The 25,218-nt window shown below is 38.8% G+C and overlaps 1 protein-coding gene and 1 pseudogene across 6 annotated transcripts in view; one reads left to right on the forward strand and one right to left on the reverse strand.

The window, feature by feature from the left end:
• The window catches only part of SESTD1 (SEC14 and spectrin domain containing 1), a 163,132-nt gene that overhangs the window by 89,650 nt on the left and 48,264 nt on the right, over positions 1-25,218 (reverse strand). For 5 of the 6 annotated variants that reach the window (XR_005790400.1, XR_005790399.1, XM_040475531.1 and 2 more), the window contains exons 2-3: positions 23,138-23,217; positions 15,434-15,542 (exon numbers count right to left, since the gene is read on the reverse strand). Coding sequence is in view for 3 of the 6 variants with exons in the window: in XM_040475531.1 (XP_040331465.1) it covers positions 15,434-15,542; positions 23,138-23,192 (164 nt within the window). In the remaining 3 variants the exon portion in view is untranslated. Of the gene's footprint in view, positions 1-15,421; positions 15,543-23,137; positions 23,218-25,218 lie in introns of those variants that run through there. The other variant, XM_040475534.1, reaches the window with a different exon arrangement.
• LOC121030196 (etoposide-induced protein 2.4 homolog) lies at positions 7,844-9,092 on the forward strand (annotated as a pseudogene).

Consider the following 25,218-nt stretch of genomic DNA (forward strand, 5'->3'; position numbering starts at 1 on the left):
ACAAAGACCTAAGTCTTTCCTGCCTTCGCAATGCACCATGTACAATGTCTGCACTGGCATCAGCAAAATAAATGGCTACTGAATTGAATTCACTGTGCAGAAAAAAAGAGGTCATGGAAAACTGAGAAGGATGATACAACTGTTGTTTTAGCGAAATCAATCTTGGTTTTGCCTGCAAAGTGGGAAGAGAATGGGGTTATTATACTAGTCCAGCTTGACAATTTAGCCATCCCTTGATGTGAACTTAAGCATATAAAAAGGGAACAGAAAGGACAGAAAAATAAAAACTACATGGCAAAGAAAGGAAATACTAGCTTAGCAGTTACATTTTAAAATGGCACATTATAAATTTTCAATACATAGGTGTTGAATAAGTGAGATAATTTCTTATATTAAAAAAAAACACTCATCAAGAGCATAAAGCATGTTCAAAACCCTCAACCATCATGCTTTGAAATAACTCTAAGGACAATGCAACTATACCTCCATCTAGTAAAAGTACATTCGTTAAAGAGGAAAATGGAAGGCACTGGCTCAAAATTTCTTGGGAGTGAGTCCCATTTAAAAAAAAAGAAAAAAGAGGAAAGCCATCTCAGTCACACTCTCAGACTATACTGAGTCTTCTCAAGCCTAAGAAAACATATCAACGATGAACTAAGATATTCCAATTATCTTCTAATTGCTCTGCAGAGTCCTAAAAGCTCGAAGAAGTCTCCTTAAAAGTGAGGGAGGGGGCCCTGCAGCGGGAGTGAAGTCTGAGAAGAGAAAATAAGAGTGGGCAGAAATGGCTGTGGACCTCCACTTCTATCTGTTTTATAAATTCTGCTTCTGGCTAAGATTTTCTTTGAAGAAAAATGTCCATAGATTTTTTTTTTAATTCTGAACATATAGGATACATAACCTACAGACTACTAGTAGTTATACAGTCCAGAAAGGAGTAGCATAATGTATTCCAAGTACTGAAAGGAAAAAAACCTACAACCAAGAATACCCTACCTACCAAGATTATCATTAAGAATTGAAAAATAAAGGGTTTCCCAGATAAACAAAAGTTAAAGGAGGTCATCACGCCAAAACAGTTTTACAAGAAATGCTAAAGAGCATTCTTTAAGTGAAAACCATAGCCCATAACTAGAAGAAAATTACGAAAAGAAAAAAGTTCACAAATAAAAGCAAGCATATAGTAAAGGTAGTAGATTAACGACTTGTATCTTTTAAATTTTTTTAATGTTTACTTATTTTTGAGAGAGAGAGAGAGAGAGAGAGAGAGAGAGAGAGAGAGACGACAGCACAAGCAAGGGAGGGGCAGAGAGAGGGGGACAGAGAATTGAAGGGGGGCTCTGTGCTGATAGCAGAGAGTCTGATGCAGGGCTCCAACTCATGAACCACAAGATCATGACCTCAGCTGAACGTAATGTTCAACCAAATGAGCCAGGTGCCCCAGATTAATGACTTATAAAGCCAGTACAGAAGTTAAAACACAAATTATAGTAAAACAAATTATATCCACAAAAATTCCAAGGGATACACAAACAGATGTAAAATATGACACACACAACATGTGGGGGTGGGCAATAAAAATTTAGTGCTGTTAGAAGGTGTTCCAACTTAAGCAATTATCAACTTATCACAGACTGCTATACATACAGGATGTTACATATAAACCCAATGGTAACCACAAATCTAAACCCAATATTAGATACACAGCAAAACAGAGAAAGGATTCCAAGTATAACATAAAGAAAACCATCAAATCACAAGAGAGCAAGTGAAGAAAATTAACGGAAGAATTACAAAAACAATCAGAAAACAATTAACCAAATGGCAATAAGTACATACCCATCAATAATTACTCTAACTGTAACCAGACTAAATGCTGCAAACAAAAGATATAGGGTGAGTAGATAAAAAAAAAAAAAATGCTGCCTTACAAGAGACTCACTTCTGATCTAGTCACATAGAGACTGAAAGTGAAGGAATGAAAAAATATATTTCATGCAGAAGAAGGGGGAAAAAATAGCTGGGTTAGCAATACTTCTATCAGACAAAATAGACTTTAAGAGAAAGACTGCAGCAGAGCACGTGGGTGGCTCAGTCAGTCAACCATCCAACTCTTAATTTTGGCTCAGGTCATGATCTCACGGTTCATGGGTTTGAGCTCCATGTCCAGCTCTGCGTTGACAATCCTGAGCCTGCTTAGGATTCTCTCTCCCCCTCACTCTGCCCTACCCCTGCCTGCTAAGTAAATAAACATTAAAAATAGATAAATGAATAAAAGGAGAGACAAACAAGGACATTACATAATGATAAAAGGATCCATCTGACAAGAGAATGTAACAACTATAAATATCAGACACCTAACACAGGAGCACCTAAATATATACAGCAAATTTTAACAGACATAAAGGGAGAAACCAATAGTGATACAATAGTAAAGGACTTTAATGCCCCACTTAGATCAGTGGATAGATGATACAAACAGAATAACAACAAGAAAACAATGGCTTTGAATGACACATTGGACCTAACAAATATATACAGTACATTCCATCCAAAAACAACAGAATACACATTCTTTTCAAATGCACGTGGAACATTTTCCAGGATAGATCACGTTAGGTAACAAAACAAGTCTCAATAAATTTAGGAATAGGAAGACTGAAATCAAACCAAGCATCTTATCCTACACAACAGTAGGAAACTAGTAATCAATTACAAGGAAAAAAAAACAAACTAGAAAAAACACAAACACATGGAAGCTAAACATGCTACTAAACAACCAATGGGTCAATGAAGAAATCAGAGAAAATAAAAAAATACATAAAGACAAAACTGAAAACACAACAGTACAAAATCTTTGGGATATAGCAAAAGCAGTTCTAAGAAGGAAGTTTATAGTGATATAAACCTATCTCAAGAAACATAAAAGATCTCAAATAAACAAACTAATCTTGCACCTAAAAGAATTAGAAAAAAGAACAGGGGCGCCTGGGTGGCTCAGTCAGTTAAGTGTCCAACTGTTGATTTCAGCTTTGATCACGATCTCACAGTTTGTGGGACTGAGCTCCTTTCACGCTGTCAGAGCCCAGCCTGCTTGGATTCTCTCTCTCCTGGTCTTTCGGACCCTCCCCTGCTCCTGGGTGTGCTAACTCTCTCTCTAAATAAACAAACTTAAAAAAAAAAAAAAGTTAGAAGGAAAGAAATGATAAAGATAAGAATGGAAACAAATGAAACAGAGACTTAAAAAAAAATTAGAAAAAGTCAATGAAACTAAGAACTGATTCTTTGAAAAGATAAACCAAATTGATAAACCTTCAGCAAGACGCATCAACAAAAAAAGAGAACTCATAAAATCAGAAATGACAAAGGAGGAGAAATAACAACTGACACCACAGAAAAACGAAGGGTTGTTGAGAATGCTATAAAAAATTGTATGCCGACAAATTAAACCACCTAGATGAAATGGATTAACTTCCAGAAACAATCTTCTAAGACTGAATCAGGAAGAAATAGAAAATGTGAGCAAACCAATTACTAGTAACAAAACTGAACTGGCAATCAAAAAACTCCCAACAAACAAAAGTCCAGGACAAGATGGCTTCACAGATAAATTCTACCAAACATTTAAAAAATAGTTAATAACCTATTCTTATCAAACTATTCCAAAATATAGAAGAGGAAGGAAAACTTCCAAATTCACTATATGAGGTCAATGTTACCCTGCTACTAAAACCAGACAAATACAGAAAAAGAAAAACACAAGCCAATATATTCGATGAAGATGGATGCAAAAATCATCAACAAATTTTAGCAAAGCACATTTAATAACACATTAAAAGGATGATTCATCACAATCAAGTGAAATTTATTCCAGGGATGCAAGAACTGATACTCGCTAATCAATGTGATACACATTAACAAGAGAAAAACCACATAATTATGTCAATAGATGCAGAAAAAGCATCTGACAAAACACAACATCTGTTCATGATAAACACTCTCAACAAAGTGGGCTTAGAGGGAACACACCTCAACATAATAAAGGCCATATGTGAAAAAAACCCACAGCTAACATCATACACAATGGTGAAAAAACTGAAAGTGTTTCCTCTAAGATGAAGAACAAGACAAGGATGTCCACTCTCACCACTTTTATTCAACACAGTACTAGAAGCCCTAATTTCAGCAGATAAAAAAAAATTTTTAAAGGCACCCAAATTGGTAAGGAAGAAGTAAAACTGTCATTATCTTAAGATGACATGGTACTATATACAGAAAACCCTAAAGATGCCACCAAAAAACTATTAGAATAAATGAAATCTGTAATATTGTAGGATACAAAAATATACAGAATTCTGTTGCACCTCTAACATTAATAATGGAGCAGAAAGAGAAATTAAGAAAACAATTTATTTTACAACTGCACCAAAAAGAATGAAACACCTAGGAATAACTTTAACCAAGCAGATGAAAGATCTGTACTTTGAAAACTAAGAGACTGATGAAAGAAACTGAAGGCAACACAGACAAATGGGAAGATACCATGCTTATGGCTCGGAAGAATTAATATTGTTAAAATGTCCATACTACCCAAAGCAATCTACTGATTCAACACAATCCTTATTAACATTTTTCACAGAACTAAAACAAATAATCTTAAAGTTTTATGAAACTACAAAAGACCTTGAATAGCCAAGGCAATCTTGAGAAAGAACAACAAACCTGGAGGTATCACAATCCCAGATTTCAAGATATACTACAAAGCTATAATAATAAAAACACAAACACTATGGCACTGGCACAAAAATAGACACACAGATCAATGGTACAGAATAGAGAAACCAGAAATAAATCCACGCTTGAATGGGTTAATTAATCTTTGACAAAGGAGGCAAAAATATGCATACAATGGGGAAAAGATAACCTTTTCAATAAATCGTGTGGAGAAAGCTGGAGAACTACAAGCAAAAGAATGAACTTGGACCACTTTCTTACACCATACACAAAAGTAAAGTCAAAATGGATTGAAGTCCTAATGTGAGACCAGACACCATAAAAATCCTAAAAGAAAACATATACAGTAATCTCTCAGACACTGGCTTTAGCAACATATTTATGGATATGTCTCCTGAGGCAAGGGAAAAAAAAGCAAAAATAAACTATTAGGACTACACCAAAATAAAAAGCTTTTGCACAACAAGGAAACCATCAACAAAACAAAAAGACAAACTACTGAATGGGAGAAGATATTTGCAAATGATACATCCAATAAGGGGTTAATATCTAAAATATATAGGGGCGCCTGGGTGGCTCAGTCGGTTAAGTGGCCGACTTCGGCTCAGGTCACGATCTCGCGGTATGTGGGTTCGAGCCCCGCGTCGGGCTCTGTGCTGACGGCTCAGAGCCTGGATCCTGTTTCAGATTCTGTGTCTCCCTCTCTCTCTGACCCTCCCCCGTTCATGCTCTGTCTCTCTCTGTCTCAAAAATAAATAAAGGTTAAAAAAAAAATTTAATAAAATATATAAAAAACTTACACAACTCAACACCAAGTAAAACCCAGTAGTATGATTAAAAAATAGGCAGAAGACCTAAACAGCCATTTTTCCAAGGAAGACATACAAATGACACACACATGAAAAGATGCTCAATATCACCAGTAATCAGGGAAATGCAAATCAAAACCACACAGAGATATCACCTCACAGCAGTAAGAATGGCTAGTATCAAAATGAGAAAAAATTACAAGTATTCACAAAGATGTGGAGAAAAGACAACCCTTATGCTCTTAGGGTAAGAAGATAAATTGGTACAACCAGTATGGAAAACAGTATAGAGGTTCCTCAAAAACTTAAAAATAGAAATACCATACAGTCTTATAATTCGACTACAGGGCACTTACCCAAAGAAAACAAAAACACTAATCTGAAAAGAGATATGGAATCCTATGTTTATTGAAGAATTATTTACAACAGCCAAGATATGAAAACAACTCAAGTGTCCAATGAATAAAGAGGATGTGGTGTGTGTGTGTGTGTGTATACATACAACAAAATATTACTCAGCCATAAAGAATGAAATCTTGCCATTTACAACAACATGGAAGGACCAACAGTTATTATGCTAAGTAAAATAAACAAAGAAGGGATGCCTGGGCAGCTTAGTCGGTTAAGCATCCGACTTCAGCTCAGATCTCAGTTCATGAGTTCAAGCCCCACATGGGGCTCACAGCTATCAGCACAGAGCCTGCTTCAGATCCCCTCTCTCTCCCTCCCTCCCTTTTTCTCTCTCCCTCTGCCCCTCCCCCCTCCTTCTCTCACAAAAATAAATAAACGTTAAAAAAAAGAATTTTAGGGGCACTTGGGTGGCTCAGTTAAGCGTCCAACTTTGGTTTAGGTCATGATCTCACGGTTCATGGGTTTGAGCCCCACATCAGGTTCTGCGCTGACAGTTCAGAGTCTGGAACCTGCTTCGTATTCTGTGTCTCCCTCTCTCTTTGCCCCTCCCCCGCTCATGCTCTCTCTTGCTCTCAAAAATAAATAAACATTAAAAAATAAATTAAAAAAAGAATTTCAGGGCATCTGGACGGCTCAGTCGGTTGAACGTCCAACCTCAGCCCAGGTCATGATCTCACAGTTTGTAAGCTTGAGCCCCACATGAGGCTCTCCGCTGTTAGTGCAGAGCCTACTTTGGATCCTCTCTTCCCCTTCTCTCTGCACCTCCCCCACTCACACAGACTCTCTCTCTCTCTCTCTCAAAAGTAAAACATTAAAAAATAATAATACACAAGCCCCCTTTGCAAAATGAAAATGCCTGGCCCCTTTATAAAAAAAAAATGAAAGAAAAATATGATATGATTAACTTATATACAGAAAAACAAAAACAACAACAACAAAACAGACTATTAAATACAGAGAGCAAACTGGTGATTGCCAGAAAGGAGGTAAGTGTGGCGGGATGAGCAAAATAGGCGAAGGGGATCAAGAGGTACAAACTCCCAGTTATAAAATAAGTCACAGAAATGAAAACTGGGGGCGCCTGGGTGGCTCAGTCGGTTGGGCGGCCGACTTCAGCTCAGGTCACGATCTCGCGGTCCGTGAGTTCGAGCCCCGCGTCGGGCTCTGTGCTGACAGCTCAGAGCCTGGAGCCTGTTTCGGATTCTGTGTCTCCCTCTCTCTGACCCTCCCCCATTCATGCTCTGTCTCTCTCTGTCTCAAAAATAAATGTTAAAAAAAAATTAAAAAAAAAAAAAAGAAATGAAAACTGCAGCATAAGGAATAGTATTGTAATAACAATGTTTGGTGACCAACTTTATCATAGTGAGCACGGAGTACAGACTTTTCAAATCATGATGTTATAAACCTGAAACCAATATAACATTGTATGTCAATTACCGTTAAGAATTAAAAAAAAATACTAGCAGTTATAAAACTAATTATGGGATTCAAATAATGATTTCACCATTTTTAAAAATTATAGAACTATATACACAGCTGTTCTATTTCCCTTCATGATGTTTTTTAGGTCATTTCTATGACTGTTGCTAAGTGTGATTTGTTCCTTCAATATGCATATAATGAACACATGAAGTCTTCAAATCACTTTACTGGCATTGTGGATATGGAGATAAATAAAACAGGGTTCTGCATTCAAGGACCTCACAATCTTTTTTTTTTTTTTTTTTTTTTTTTTTGTTTTTTTGAAGTAAGCTCCACACCCAGCATGGGGCTCAAACTCACGACTCTGAGATCAAGAGTAGCATGCTCTGCCCTTCCACCCAGGGCAGCATGGCGTGGCTCAGTTCGGCACCAGCCTGACTTCCCGGTGGCCCAGTGCAGCCCTGGGCATGCCCAGTGCTGGTGCAGCAGCCCCAGCCCCGGAAGCACCAGGGAGGGAGCTGGTGGCGGGCCCAGAGAAGCCAGGAGGGGCTGAGCAGCCCATGGTGGGCAAGGAGCCAGGCAGCAGAGCAGCCAAATCCATCATGATCAAAGATTTTGAGACGTTTCTCTCTCTGTGTAGTTTGGGTGGTGAAGAAATGGCTGACAGTGTCAAACCTTTCTCCAGGACCTTGCCACGAGAATCAAAGGCTCATTCTGGGGAATCTGAACCATCTCAAAGCTAGATGCTTGGACTCAACAAAGAGAGAGGAGCTGTATTGAAGAAGGGCAAGCAGTGTCGTGGCGCAGAGGAGAGCCCAAAGTATTGAAAGGAAGCAAGAGAGTGAGCCGTGTATCATCAGAATTTTCCAGTGCTGCACTTGGAATGGTGGAGTATTCTGGTTAAGTCTCCTCTTGTTTATCAAGTGTTTATTCCTGTGCTACATTCAGTAACAGCCCAAGTTACTGGTGATCCATCACTACATGGAGATGTTTGGCTGTGGCTAGAATTCTTCCTTACGTCCGTGTTTGTGCTTAGCAATGTCGTCAGTGCCATTTGGTTTAACGACACAGCTGATCTAGCATGATCCAGTATCAGGGAGGGAGCCTCACCTATTCCCTAGTGTCAGCAAAATTATTGCTGACATGCTCTTCAACCTTTTGCTGCAGGCTCCTTTCCTGATCCAGGGGATGTTTGTGAGTCTCTTTCCCATCTACCTTGTAGGTCTAGTCTTCTAGACCATATGCAGGTTAGTCTTCTGCATATGTCCCTCCTCTACTCTCTATACTGCTTTGAGTATCGTTGGTTCAGTAAGGAATTGAAATGCACCACTGGCTGTCAAACACAGAAAAGAACTGGCTGTACTACTTTGGATTTGGTTTGCCACTGGCTTTCCTCACAACAGTGCCATCCTCATGTATTATCAGCCTCTTCCCCATTCTCTTTCCTCTGTTCATAATCAGCACCAATGAAGCAAAGAACCCTGGCAAAGCATACCTTCTCAAGTTGTGCTTCTTCTCTTGGTGGTTTTCTTAAGGAACGGACTTTTCCATAAGACAGACTACCTGTAGTCTTCCCTGAGTAGCTCAACCTCTGCTGAGAAATTCTCTTCACTACATCTGTCTCCTGCCAAACTGAAGACCCCTGCAGGCCATTGAGTCACCTGCCATCCAGAGGAGGGAGATGGGTGGGACTGGAAGGAGGCTGTAGGAGCTCTTTTCCTTTTTTTTTTTTTCCAACGTTTATTTATTTTTGGGACAGAGAGAGACAGAGCATGAACAGGGGAGGGGCAGAGAGAGAGAGGGAGACACAGAATCGGAAACAGGCTCCAGGCTCTGAGCCATCAGCCCAGAGCCCGACGCGGGGCTCGAACTCACGGACCGCGAGATCGTGACCTGGCTGAAGTCGGACGCTTAACCGACTGCGCCACCCAGGCGCCCCGCTCTTTTCCTTATCAACTCCTCCACCAGGGAAGGCAGGTCCCGTTCTGCCAAGGACCCTCTGCATGTTCCCTTCTCTCTGAGGAACTGGGATTTCTGTCTCTAGTGTGTATAAGGCAGAATCTTCCTGACACCAGTATATGGATTTTTAACACCAGTGAGTCTGAATGGACCACAGGTTTTTCTGCATCTCTTCTCTAGCACTTGCCAGCCCCTGTGCCTGGACTGATTTGAATACTTTCTTTCTCCCTATGCCATTTACCCTCCCAACTCCCCTTCCTGCCTCCCACCACCCTCGGATGAATGGATTTTGTAATTCTAGCTGTTGTATTTTGTGGGACTGTTACTTTTGGTCGTTTTTCTGTGAAGCACATATATTGGATGTGAGAAGTAAAGAAGCATCTCATTTACTCCTGGTCACTTGCTTTATAGCCATCTCGGTCTTATTTCTTGTAACTCATGTCAGATCTTGGTCTCTCTTGCTCCACTGAAAAAAACAAGCCTGAAGAGCTAGGACAGGAAAAAGACCTCACAGTCAGATCTGGTGGGCTTTGAGGAGTGATTTTTTCTTGCCCTTGAAGGGAAAAAAGCTTTTTTTATCCAGTGGTACATTTAAAGTTCCCCAGTGGTAGGGATGTACCAGTTTTGGACAAGTGCCACTACAACACCGAATACTCAGAGAACCTACACTTTTTTTTTTTTTTTTTTTAAACTCTGGAGGTCTGAAGTGTACTGCTGGCCACTGCCAGGTCTGTCTGGCATTTCAAAGGAATACTGGATGCTACAAATAGGAACTGAAGGTATAAACTTATGAAACCCATTAAGCCTATGATTGGTTGGTGTTTTCCTGTCATTTTAAAGAGACTAAATATGGAGGAGGGAGCAGATGTCAAAACAATTGTCCAATTTTAAAATGTCACAATTAAACGTGAGCTGGTCCCACCCACCCCCCGAAAAAAAAAACTTGGATGCTCTACAAACTGAGCCAGCCAGGTTCCCCAAAGACCTCACAATCTAAAAACAGACTGTAATTTGACTATAAACTACTGTAACACCAGCAGAAGTGAATAGGAAAAACTTTCTAAAGGGTCTCCTTAGAAAATTAATAATGAGAAAACAAGGTTAAGAAATGTGTTTTGCCATTTGTCATGTGATTTTAAAAAGCATGTAGTCTAGGGGTGCCTGGGTGGCTCAGTCGGTTAAGCGTCCCACTTCAGCTCAGGTCACAATCTCACAGTTTGTGAGTTCGAGCCCTGCCTGAGTCGAGCTCTGTGCTGACAGCTCGGAGCCTAGAGCCTGCTTCAAATTCTGTGTCTCCCTCTCTCTGCCCCTCCCCCCCCCAAAATAAACATTAAAAAAAAAAAATGAAGGTAGTCTCATTATCTTATAATCACATTTCACGTAATAGTATTGAAACAAATTTCATTCTCTGTACTGAATGTGAATATGCTTCTGATCTTAAATTTTGAATTATGTAATAAAACAATATGAGATTGACAAACTATTTGTGAGATTTTTGGTTAGTGCTAGTCTCAGTATTTACTTCTTTAATGAAAACATTTGTAGATTAATTTCTATTTCTTGTCTTTAATTCCATAAAGGAATCTCTTAATTATAGATTCACATAAGTTTCTGATCATGCTGTTTATGTCTAAAATATACAGCAATAGCTAAGAAAACAAAAGATAAACTTGATTTACCTCTCCTAAAATTTAACACTCAGGCTGGCCCAAACCTATCACTATTATTCTGTACTAAAACCTATGATTGACCTTTTACAGAAAATGGGGCAGTAATGGTTAGGCTTGAACTCCACGTAGAACTGACACGAGTTACTTGGACATAAACTTAGTATTTCATTTACACCCTCTAATTGAGGATCTGAAACAAAAACAGGCTTAGGGGAAACCCATGTGAAAAAGAATCAGGAAATGCTTCCATTCTCAGTTGTGCTGGGTTACCTGTTTAAAACAGGAACATATCCAAAAAGAATGAAATCTTGCCATTTACAACTATGTGGATGGAACTAGAGAGTATTATGCTAAGTGAAATTAGAGAAAGACAAATATAGAACTTCACTCATATGAGGAATTTAAGATACAAAACAGATGAACGTAAGGGAAGGGAAGCAAAATAATATAAAAACAAGGAGGGGGACAAGACATAAGAAACTCTTAAATACAGAGAACAAACTGAAGCTTGCTGGAGGGGTTTTGGGTGGGGAGATGGGCTAAATAGGCAAGAGGCATTAAGAAGGTCACTTGCTGGGATAAGCACTGGGTGTTATAAAAAGGGGATGAATCACTGGATTCTACTCCTGAAATCATTATTGCACTATATGCCAACTTGGATGTAAATTTTTAAAAAATAAATAAAAATAAAAATAAATGAATTCTCAAGATAAGGATTCAGATTTCAGGTTAATAACAGGCAGGTATATGGAATACTAAATGGAATAAATAAAAAAAAAGCAAAGTTAAATAAATATATAAAATAGGTATATATCATATGGTGTCTCTAGTCATTAAACATAAGCACGAAATATAGATAAAAAACTGAATAGTTTCTTTTCATTTTTACATAAGTTTTTAAAATCTATTAATATATTCAAAATGTTAATGTGTTCATTGCAAAAGGAGACCCCTTTGGGGCATGTCCTGTGAGGATGAGGCCACACAAGCACACTGCTGGAGCTGTCCTCAGACAGTCACAGCTTAGGAGGGGCCAAACTTTAACAGCAGAAAACTGGGAGACAAAGCAGGTTACACAAAAAAATTAAGACATACTACTAAAAAGGACAACTTTCTAGATACATGCTGAGCACAATCTGATAGGGTAAACTTAAAAATAGTTCTGGGATGGGGGCGCCTGGGTGGCTCAGTAGGTTAAGTGGCCAACTCCAGCTCAGGTCATGATCTCACGGTCTGTGAGTCTGAGCCCCGCATCGGGCTCTTTGCTGACGGCTCAGAGCCTGGAGCCTGCCTCCAATTCTATGTCTCCCTATCTGTCTCTCCCTCCCCCACTCACACTCTGTCTCTCTCAAAAATAAACAGACATTAAAAAATAAAAAAAGAAAAGGTTCTGGGATTGAAAGAGGGATGGGTAAATGAACAGACATGTGATCAAGTTCAATTTTGGTTGGAGACTTCTAAGTGATGGGCATAATGGTATTTACAATTCTTTCTTGTACATTTGAAATATTTCATAATAAAATGTTGGGGGGATTATAATTTAAAAGCAGTTTTGGGGCGCCTGGGTGGCTCAGTCAGTTAAGCGTCCGACTTCAGCCCAGGTCATGATCTCGCGGTTCATGAGTTCAAGCCCTGTGTCGGGCTCTGTGCTGACAGCTCGGAGCCTGGAGCCTGTTTCGGATTCTGTGTCTCCCTCTCTCTCTGCCCCTCCCCAGCTCATGCTTGCACTCTGTCTCTGTCAAAAATAAATAAACGTAAAAAAAAAATTTTTTTAATAAATAAATAAATAAATAAAAGCAGTTTTGAGGGGCACCTGGGTGACTCAATCAGTTAAGCATCTGCCTTTGGCTCAGATCATGATCTCATGGTTCATGAGTTCAAACTCCACATCAGGCTCCATGCTGACAGCGTGGAGCCTGCTTTGGTTTCTCTCTCTCTCTCTCTCTCTCTCTCTCTCTCTCTCTCTCCGCCCCCTCTCTCCTGCACTTCCCCCACTCGTGCACACACAATCTCTTGCTCTCTCAAAATAAATTTTTAAAAAACATTTCAAAAAATAAATAAAATAAAAGCAGTTTTGAATGGCAGACATTCTGAAGGAGAAAAGTCAGTTTTCAAGACTGCACCCAATAAACTGATCTCCAGATTTGCAATGAAGAGCTCAAAAACACTCCAGTTCTCTAAGGAAATGTCAAGTACTGATACAGAGCTGCCAACTCTGTTTTTAAGCACCCAAATTATAGAAGGCTGTTCCAAGAACACAGAAAGTTAACAATTCCGTTTTCACAAATACTTGAGAGGCCAAAACTTAGCAAAACAATTTTCAAAAATAAAGTATCCAAGTATTTATTTTGCCTTGCTAGAATAAGTTCTTTCATCTTGCTTCAATTCATAACTTGTCTATTAGCCAGCAGGTATTTGTGGATATGCAGAAACTGATTCATAATTTACAGAAGACTATTATGTATATATTTATGTAAGAAAAAGAGAGAGAGAGAGAAATTTTAAAAGTGTAGGCTACTTTTGTCCTCCATTGTACTTGCTGCTTGCACATCCAGAGTGAATAGACAGAGGATGTGAGTCAAACTGCTAGTGCCTTAGCCGGCCTCACCTACCCAGTGCCTCTTACAATAGGGGCATTTTACTGGGCTGAGCATGATTCTAGCATACATAAGCAAGCATTTTCTTATCATAAACTTAATCACTAGCCAAATGTGTCTTCTGGAACTCAGCCTCAGTGACATGTTCCTCAAGTGTCACTGGAGGAAAATCTGCATGTTCATGGAAAAATAGTTTGTATGTCTCTAATTCTAATCCTTCCTTGGGCATTATTCAAGGATAATTTTGACTATCAGTAATTTGTGCGTTACAATCCAACTTCAGAACCTCACCTCACATAAAATACAACTACACTGTACTTTATTCATGTGAAATATGAAGAGCTCTGGATCGGTGTCAGCAAAGGTAGATTCTAGTGTCAGCTCTATTACTAACTAGCTGTGTGATCCTGGGCAAGTACCTATAACCTGAGTTTCAATTTCCTCACCTATATAACAAGGCAATTGGTTCAGATGGTCTCTAAGTTCCCTGACCACATAACTATGAAGCATGGATACTTTTTCCAAATTTGTTAGCAGTATGTCTAGCTAGTGTTATTTACCTAGAAGTAATATGTTGTCTAATGGTGAATAACACAAATAGCTATCACAGCTCAGGGGACTAGGAAGGTTATCCAATACTAACACGCTGTGAAGTTTGAGAATTTTCCTTTCCAGAAAGTAAAAAAAATTGAAAATTTTCACTTGAAGACCTCTATTTCCCCAAAACGGAAAAAATAATCAGCAAGAGAATCATTAAATTATAGACCATTACTGGAAGGAGGTGTAAATAAAGTCGGTTGTTCTAAAATATAGTTTTAACCATGAACTCTAGAAGACGGTTTAAAATGAAATAACCTATTACATAATAGGTTGCAAAATGCAGAACCAGAATACAAAGAACTGTTTGCTCTAAAATATTTAAAATTCACTATCTGGACCTTAAAAAGCATTAGATAAAGATGGTTTTGTTCCCTTTGCCACCTCTCTATTTAACAAACAAACAAAAAAAATCTGCTCTCATTCTCATTATTTATAGCAATGATTTACAAATCGGACTGCACATTAGAATTATCTGGGAAGTTTAAAGGTTTTTTAAAAACGTCTGATGAGCAGACCTCACAAGTACAATTTGATCGGAATCTCTGGAGAGCATTAGAATCTCCCAGGCATTAGAGTTTTGGAAAAAAAAATCTCCAGGTGAGTCTAACATGCAATCAGACTTCAACCTTCAAATATCACATATGGGAGATGAAGCTGGGGAGGGAGCTTGTTTTTATTGTTGAAGTGACGGGTCAGCTGAAGCAAAAAGGAAAGTTTGTTTTGTCTTCATCCAAGAAATATAGGAATTAAAAATCCAAGGACCTTCAAAGTAAAACAAACATTTTTAAAAATAAAAATGTTTTTAAACTGCTAATAGCCTTCCTCAGTATATTAAAACCTACCAATTTATATCTGTAGATATATAGATAGATTATATATACATAGATTTAGATCTATGTCTATGGAGTAAAATAGATGTTTAAATAAAAAATACTTTCTACCAAATTCTGTTTTCTCAAGTTGCATGGTATAAAGATGCTCAATCTGTGTATTCCTTAAAAGCTGACAGTACGTACATTTTGGAAATCTGTTATCACATTATTCAGTGTATTAAGAGCATACAATAATTGTTTTATATGGTGTTGTATCAGAAATGATTAATTCTAGTGTTTTTAATTACAATGTCACTAATAAAAGCAGGTAAGATAGCAATGTGTACCTTAGTAACAGGAATCATTAGTAAATGAATGACAACATATCAAAATTTAAGAAAAGACACCTTTAGAGTCACCTTGGAATGCTGAGTAGGTAGTCTAAGGTAACACTCAGCTCATCCATATTTGTCTGTTCCAAGCATAATGGAATTGTCAGAATGAGGCCACTTCGTCGGTCCTTTCCTCCTATTAAAAGAAAAAGATACAAATATAACATGTAATAGATATTAAAGCACTAAATAAATGAACCCAATGTTACTAAAACAAAGAGTGTTTATGGTAGAAGTAAAAATACCATCTAATAGTTGTTTATCTTATATACTGTAAATGTTTATAGTAGTATAGCAAAATTATACAAATTTGAGAAAAAAGAAAAAAAAATTCACCCATTAAATCTTCAGTTAAACATAGCAATTATCATTTTGTTCAATTTTCTTCCAGTCTGCTTCTTGATGTAATCAATTCATCGAGCACCTATTGCATGTCTAGCACTATAAGCATTATGAGGAAAATAAATTTCCAATCAACCTAGGAAGAAAAGTTTTATGTCATAAGAAATAAGAGTATAAAATACAAATTCATTGGGTAGGCTGTGTATAAAATACATAAAGTATTACAAAAAATGACTCAGAAAATGGAGAAAATGATAACAGCTGTGATAAAGGTGCAAAACTTTACAGAAAAGACTTAAGAAGAATGGGTAGAATTTATTAGCTAAGCTAAAAGAGCATTAGAGTAATCTGTGACCAAGAATGGTCTGAGTTAACTCACAGAGGTCAGACAGGCATTCTGCGTTCACAAGGAGAAAAGTTCCGCCAGCTGAGAAGAGCACATGGGACCTGGATATAGAAGCATGAAAGCCAGGCAGCGGAACACACTCCCATTTCGTGTACATGCAAGTCCTCTTCAATTTTCCATCAACATTAAAATCTAGCTAATACTGGGGCTCCTGGGTGGCTCAGTCGGCGAAGTGACCAACTTTGGCTCAGGTCATGATCTCACGGTTCGTGGTTTCGAGCCCCACGTTGTGCTCTGTGCTGACGGCTCAGAGCATGGAGCCTGCTTCGGATTTTGTTTTTTCCCTCTCTCTCTGCACCTCCCCTGCTCATGCTCACTCACTTGCTCTCTCACAAAAATAAATAAAACACTAAAAAGGTTTTTTAAAAATCTAAAGAATACACATGGCTTCTTTAAAAGTTCCCCATGTGACTTCCACACTGAAGTCCGTTCTCTGACCCCACTGACATTTATGACAATTTCAGAAGCTTAAAAACCAGCAAATACTAAAGGTAAAAACGTCATATGATCGCTAGAAATCTATCAATAAAAACTGAAAGCTGTGAAGTGAAAGAAACACTCCCATGAGTGCCATGAGGGCAATTCAAGACGTACCTACATAAATGATCTTCTTTTATTAGGTTACCCATATAAATTAACAATACTCAACCAGTTTGTTTAACCTGAATAAATGTAATTTCAAATGGTTCAACTTAATAGATAATAGTGACTTCAACTACTCATGGTTTTGTTTAGGTTTTACTTTTTAAAAACCCATACCCATGAGTATCAAAATGTCTCCCCCAAATGATTTTGGTTTAAAAAGTTTTTCTCGGGGCGCCTGGGTGGCGCAGTGGGTTAAGCGTCCGACTTCAACCAGGTCACGATCTCGCGGTCCGGGAGTTCGAGCCCCGCATCAGGCTCTGGGCTGATGGCTCAGAGCCTGGAGCCTGTTTCCGATTCTGTGTCTCCCTCTCTCTCTGCCCCTCCCCTGTTCATGCTTTGTCTCTCTCTGTCCCAAAAATAAACAAACATTGAAAAAAAAATTAAAAAAAAAAAGTTTTTCTCTATTATTAAAAACATTTGAAAACTATTGGTTGAACTAAACCAGCCCTACAAGAGATCCTAAGGGGGATCCTGTGAGACAAAGTACCAGAGACATCACTACAAGCATAAAACATACAGACATCACAATGACTCTAAACCCGTATCTTTCTATAATAACACTGAATGTAAATGGATTAAATGCGCCAACCAAAAGACATAGGGTATCAGAATGGATTAAAAAAACAAGACCCATCTATTTGCTGTCTACAAGAGACTCATTTTAGACCTGAGGACACCTTTAGATTGAGAGTGAGGGGATGGAGAACTATTTATCATGCTACTGGAAGCCAAAAGAAAGCTGGAGTAGCCATACTTATATCAGACAAACTAGACTTTAAATTAAAGGCTGTAACAAGAGATGAAGAAGGGCATTATATAATAGTGACAGGGTCTAACATCAGGAAGAGCTAACAATTATAAATGTCTATGCGCCGAATACCGGAGCGCCCAAATATATAAAACAATTACGCATAAACATAAGCAACCTTATTGAGAAGAATGTGGTAATTGCAGGGGACTTTAACACCCCACTTACAGAAATGGATAGATCATCTAGACACACGGTCAATAAAGAAACAAGGGCCCTGAATGAGACATTGGATCAGATGGACTTGACAGATATATTTAGAACTCTGCATCCCAAAGCAACAGAATATACTTTCTTCTCGAGTGCACATGGAACATTCTCCAAGATAGATCATATACTGGGTCACAAAACAGCCCTTTATAAGTTTACAAGAATTGAAATCATACCATGCATACTTTCAGACCACAATGCTATGAAGCTTCAAATCAACCACAGAAAAAAGTCTGGAAAACCTCCAAAAGCATGGAGGTTAAAGAACACCCTACTAACGAATGAGTGGGTCAACCAGGCAATTCGAGAAGAAATTAAAAAATATATGGAAACAAACGAAAATGAAAATACAACAATCCAAACGCTTTGGGACGCAGCGAAGGCAGTCCTGAGAGGAAAATACATTGCAATCCAGGCCTATCTCAAGAAACAAGAAAAATCCCAAATACAAAATCTAACAGCACACCTAAAGGAAATAGAAGCAGAACAGCAAAGGCAGCCTAAACCCAGCAGAAGAAGAGAAATCATAAAGATCAGAGCAGAAATAAACAATATAGAATCTAAAAAAACGGTAGAGCAGATCAACGAAACCAAGAGTTGGTTTTTTGAAAAAATAAACAAAATTGACAAACCTCTAGCCAGGCTTCTCAAAAAGAAACGGGAGATGACCCAAATAGATAAAATCATGAATGAAAATGGAATGATTACAACCAATCCCTCAGAGATACAAACAATTATCAGGGAATACTATGAAAAATTATATGCCAACAAATTGGACAACCTGGAAGAAATGGACAAATTCCAAAACACCCACACTCTTCCAAAACTCAATCAGGAGGAAATAGAAAGCTTGAACAGACCCATCACCAGCGAAGAAATTGAATCGGTTATCAAAAATCTCCCAACAAATAAGAGTCCAGGACCAGATGGCTTCCCAAGGGAGTTCTACCAGACGTTTAAAGCAAAGATAATACCTATACTTCTCAAGCTATTCCAAGAAATAGAAAGGGAAGGAAAACTTCCAGACTCATTCTATGAAGCCAGTATTACTTGGATTCCTAAACCAGACAGAGACCCAGTAAAAAAAGAGAACTACAGGCCAATATCCCTGATGAATATGGATGCCAAAATTCTCAATAAGATACTAGCAAATCGAATTCAACGGCATATAAAAAGAATTATTCACCATGATCAAGTGGGATTCATTCCTGGGATGCAGGGCTGGTTCAACATCCACAAATCAACCAACGTGATACATCACATTAATAAAAAAAAAAAGAGAAGAACCATATGATCCTGTCAATCGATGCAGAAAAGGCCTTTGACAAAATCCAGCACCCTCTCTTAATAAAAACCCTTGAGAAAGTCGGGATAGAAGGAACATACTTACACATCATAAAAGCCATTTATGAAAAGCCCACAGCTTACATCATCCTCAACGGGGAAAAACTGAGAGCTTTTTCCCTGAGATCAGGAACACGACAGGGATGCCCACTCTCACCGCCATTGTTTAACATAGTGCTGGAAGTTCTAGCATCAGCAATCAGACAACAAAAGGAAATCAAAGGCACCAAAATTGGCAAAGATGAAGTCAAGCTTTCACTTTTTGCAGATGACATGATATTATACATGGAAAATCCGACAGACTCCACCAAAAGTCTGCTAGAACTGATACATGAATTCAGCAAAGTTGCAGGATACAAAATCAATGTACAGAAATCAGTTGCATTCTTATACACTAACAATGAAGCAACAGAAAGACAAATAAGGAAACTGATCCCATTCACAATTGCACCAAGAAGCATAAAATACCTAGGAATAAATCTAACCAAAGATGTAAAGGATCTGTATGCTAAAAACTATAGAAAGCTTACGAAGGTAGTTGAAGTAGATATAAAGAAATGGAAAGACATTCCCTGCTCATGGATTGGAAGAATAAACACTGTCAAAATGTCAATACTACCCAAAGCTATCTACACATTCAATGCAATCCCAATCAAAATTGCACCAGCATTCTTCTCGAAACTAGAACAGGCAATCCTAAAATTCATGGAACCACAAAAGGCCCCGAATAGCCAAAGTAATTTTGAAGAAGAAGACCAAAGCAGGAGGCATCACAATCCCAGACTTTAGCCTCTACTACAAAGCTGTCATCATCAAGACAGCATGGTATTGGCACAAAAACAGACACATAGACCAATGGAATAGAATAGAAACCCCAGAACTAGACCCACAAACGTATGGCCAACTCATCTTTGACAAAGCAGAAAAGAACATCCAATGGAAAAAAGACAGTCTCTTTAACAAATGGTGCTGGGAGAACTGGACAGCAACATGCAGAAGGTTGAAACTAGACCACTTTCTCACACCATTCACAAAAATAAATTCAAAATGGATAAAGGACCTGAATGTGAGACAGGAAACCATCAAAACCCTAGAGGAGAAAGCAGGAAAAGACCTCTCTGACCTCAGCCGTAGCAATCTCTTACTCGACACATCCCCAAAGGCAAGGGAATTAAAAGCAAAAGTGAATTACTGGGAACTTATGAAGACAAAAAGCTTCTGCACAGCTAAGGAAACAACCAACAAAACTAAAAGGCAACCAACGGAATGGGAAAAGATATTTGCAAATGACATATCGGACAAAGGGCTAGTCTCCAAAATCTATAAAGAGCTCACCAAACTCCACACCCGAAAAGCAAATAACCCAGTGAAGAAATGGGCAGAAAACATGAATAGACACTTCTCTAAAGAAGACATCCAGATGGCCAACAGGCACATGAAAAGATGTTCAGCGTCGCTCCTTATCAGGGAAATACAAATCAAAACCACACTCAGGTATCACCTCACGCCAGTCAGAGTGGCCAAAATGAACAAATCAGGAGACTATAGATGCTGGAGAGGATGTGGAGAAACGGGAACCCTCTTGCACTGTTGGTGGGAATGCAAACTGGTGCAGCCGCTCTGGAAAGCAGTGTGGAGGTTCCTCAGAAAATTAAAAATAGACCTACCCTATGACCCAGCAATAGCACTGCTAGGAATTTACCCAAGGGATACAGGGGTACTGATGCATAGGGGCACTTGTACCCCAATGTTTATTAGCAGCACTCTCAACAATAGCCAAATTGTGGAAAGAGCCTAAATGTCCATCAACTGATGAATGGATAAAGAAATTGTGGTTTATATACAGAATGGAATACTACGTGGCAATGAGAAAAAATGAAATATGGCCTTTTGTAGCAACGTGGATGGAACTGGAGAGTGTGATGTTAAGTGAAATAAGCCATACAGAGAAAGACAGATACCATATGGTTTCACTCTTATGTGGATGCTGAGAAACTTAACAGAAACCCATGGGGGAGAGGAAGGAAAAAAAAAAAAAAAAAAAAAAGGGGTTTGGGGGGGGGCGCCCCCAACCACAACCCGCTGTTCCCCCCCCCCCCCGGGGGGGTGGGGGGGGGGGGGAGGGAGGGGAGGGTAGGTGATGGGCATTGAGGAGGGCACCTTTTGGGATGAGCACTGGGTCTTGTATGGAAACCAATTTGACAATAAATTTCATATATTGAAAAAAAAATTATTGGTTGAAATAATTAATGATCAATAGAGGAAGTCTAGAGGGATGGCCTAAAGGAAATTTTCATTTTCTCCTTAAAAATCGCTAAACTTTATCACTGCATTAAGCCAAATGTGCAAAAAGGTTCATATCTGAACCACAGCATTCTGACCCAGTATGGAAATGTCTTCAGAGGACAGGTCTAACACTCAGGACCACACTTAACCTCACACCCTCAAGTTTTCGCTAAGGGACAATAAAATAATCACTAGAGTAAACAAAAAGAGAGAAGCAAAGATGAAAAAGACTTTCAAGGCAGGTATGTCCAACCAAGTCAAATGCTGCATAGAGTCGAGTGTCATAAAAATGCAAAAATGCCACTAATAAAAATTATGAAAGAATAATAATATCCATTTTTGGCAACAGTGTAGGCAAATAGGCATTTTCATACACTGTTAAAAGAAACAGAAATTCAAACAATATTCTTAGAGTGTAATCTGACAAAACTTAACACAAATTTAAATACCAATTCTCCTTAATACTTCCACTTACAGGAATTGATACTGCTGAACTTGTACAAAATACACAAACAATGAATAAGAATGTTTCCTGTAATACCATTAATATCAGACAAGAATGGTGAAAATATAAGTGTCAACTGGTAAGTTTTTTAAAAAAAGGAAATACAACAATACTAGTGAAATTCAAGAACTTATTTTACCCTTTATAATATACACTAGAAAAACGTGCCAATTTACAGAGGGATAAAATACACTTTTTAAAAAGGACATTAGGACATTTATAGCCTAAAGATCAAGACAATTCTGATAGGATCTAAAGTGAAAAAGAAAAGCAAGATGATAAAAAAAATTTAGGGGCGCCTGGGTGGCGCAGTGGGTTAAGCGTCCGACTTCAGCCAGGTCACGATCTCGCGGTCCGTGAGTTCGAGCCCCGCGTCAGGCTCTGGGCTGATGGCTCAGAGCCTGGAGCCTGTTTCCGATTCTGTGTCTCCCTCTCTCTCTGCCCCTTCCCCGTTCATGCTCTGTCTCTCTCTGTCCCAAAAATAAATAAACGTTGAAAAAAAAATTAAAAAAAAAAAAAAAAAACAACTCAAGTAACCCTTAACAGGCAGGCCACAGCGCCTATTCCCAACCGCATGCAAATTTACTCAATGATCCGTAATTCCAGAAAATCACTATACTCAGTGTACCATGCTACTGCTCTCATACTAACACGATACCTTGCAGTTTCTCTTTGATTCTTAGCTGATACACGCTTCTGGGTTAATAACTAGAGATAAATGCAAGCTTGTACAACCAAGTTCAAACAGTGCAAAGTGAAAGCGATGCAGCTGGTATTTCCTAACTCCGCTAAGTGCACTGAAACTATCTCATGGAAGATGGAAGACAAAAGCTAGGATACAGGATATCATACAAACTAATTCTATATTTCAAAAACAATTACTTCAGTGCTGGCTAGTCAATTATTCCTGGCCAGTATTATTTTATTTTTATATAAAAAGTGAGATATCATGACATCTACCTTGTAGAGGTCATTTTAATCAATTACAGAATAAATACTGGCCTGCCAAGTACCAACAGTGACAGAGGTGGCTTGCACAGTTACCCATTCTGATTAAAAGAGGTCTCAAAATATCTCCGAAACAAAACCTTCACAGTAAAATGCAATTCTGTCAAACTTGTCAAAGAAAAAAAGTTTAAACAAATTTATACATCAAACACTTCCAATTTTAAGAAGAAAACATACCTGAAAGGAAGGCAAGCTTTTTCTTCAGAATAGGTAATATTACTGAGGCCTCCATTTTACTCCAGTAAACTTCCTCACTTCTGAAAATAAAGAAAGTTAAGGTCAACTATAAGATCATAACTATTCTATGAAATACATACTTATGATGGCTTATCCCAGGGTGTCTCAATTTCAGCATTACTGATATTTTGAGTCAGATTATTCCTCCTTTTTTGTAAGAAATGTCCTGTACATTGTATTCGGCAGTATCCCTGGCCTCTTCCCATTAGAATACCAATAGTATCCTCCCTTCTAAGCTCGAACAACCAAAATGTCTCCAGACATTGCCAAATATACTCTGGTAGGTAAAATCACAGCCATTTGAGAATCACTGGCTTAACTGTTTTTTTCTTTTTTGTTTTTTTTAAGTAGGTTCCACACCCAACGTGAGGCTAGAACTCAGGACCATCAGATCAAGAGGCACATGCTCTACCAAATGAGCCAGCCAGGCTCCCCACTATCTTAACTGTTTTTCAGAGCAGTATTCTTGGGCTGCTATGTCTAACACATAGCAGTAACTGTATAAATTACTGTCGAATAGAGGAATGAACTACTCAATCTTTTCTCTATTGCTCTTATTATGCAACTTCCAAATATCTGACTTCAGTTCCACTACTAAATGTCTGTGTCTGATTTCTCACATTTTTGCTTCTTCATATCACACTGTAACACACCTTATGGTCATGTTTACCTCAAGACACTTCCTAATACACTGTTTCAGTTTTTGCCCCCACTGTTAACTGTCTCTATCTCTCCACATTCTGAATTTTTTTAAATCTCCAGGAAAAAATCTGCTTAACCCAGTTGATTTTTCCTACCGAGGAATTGGTTTGGTTCCTACCACATTTACTGTTCTTGGTTTAATTTTCTAGTGTCCACTTGGTCACAGTCAGGGGTTATGGCTAAACACAAAATGGGACTATCCATACAGCAAGGCCTAAGGACAAGACAGCTTCCCTTAAAAGGGAGCTTTAACATGGCAGACACCTGGAGACTTAGCCAACCCAGTATATTGTTAAAACAGGATTCTGAGGTGAGGACCTTTAACACAAAACAAGAAGATTAAAGGTTCAATTATATTATCCACCTATACTTAATTGCATATCTAAGAGAGTATTCTCCATCACATTTTATCCTTCCTGCCCTACCCCTCCTCAAACCCACCATCACAATATTGTGGCAGTTACTTACAATACCCCATGAATTTGCATTTTATTTAGTTAAGCCATACTCTTGTTTGTAATAGCCTCCTCTTTTTAAATTGAGATAACTGACATATAGCATTGTAGTTTAGGTGTACAACATGATTCAATATTCATATTTATTGCAAAGTGATCAACACAGTCTAGTTAACATCTGTCACCATACAGTTGCAAAAATTTTTTTTTTCCTGTGAGGAGAATCTTTTTAAGGCCTAGTCTCCTGGAAATTTTCAAATATGCAATACAGTATTATAAACTATAGTCACCACAAAGCATACTTTGTGACTCCACATGAAAATGTATTACTTATTTGGCAAATAACTGCAATAAACTTATCCCATTTCAGGTACTGTGCTATCAGCTAGAGCTAAAAACTCAAGTCACGGGCAGAATTGAGAAGATAGCGGCGTAGGAGGACGCTGGGCTCACCGCGCGTCCTGCTGATCACTTAGATTCCACCTACACCTGACTAAATAACCCAGAAAACCACCAGAGGATTAGCAGAACGGAGTCGCCGGAGCCAAGCGCAGACGAGAGGCCCACGGAAGAGGGTAGGAAGGGCGGCGAGGCGGTGCGCGCTCCACGGACTGGCGGGAGGGAGCCGGGGCGGAGGGGCGGCTCGCCGGCCAAGCAGAGCCCCCGAGTCTGGCTTGCAAAAAGCGGAGGGGCCTGACGGACTGTGTTCCGACAGCAAGCGCGACTTAGCGTCTGGGAGGTCATAAGTGAACAGCTCTGCTCAGAAAGCGGGAAGGCTGGAGGACAAAGGGAAGGAAAGCTGCTGAGCCCCCGGACGACAGAGCTCAGTTTGGTGGGGAACAAAGGCGCTCGCCAGCGCCATCT

The sequence above is a fragment of the Herpailurus yagouaroundi genome, unplaced genomic scaffold (genome assembly GCF_014898765.1).
Source record: "Herpailurus yagouaroundi ecotype Mexico unplaced genomic scaffold, PumYag 140, whole genome shotgun sequence".
NCBI lineage: Eukaryota > Metazoa > Chordata > Mammalia > Carnivora > Felidae > Herpailurus > Herpailurus yagouaroundi.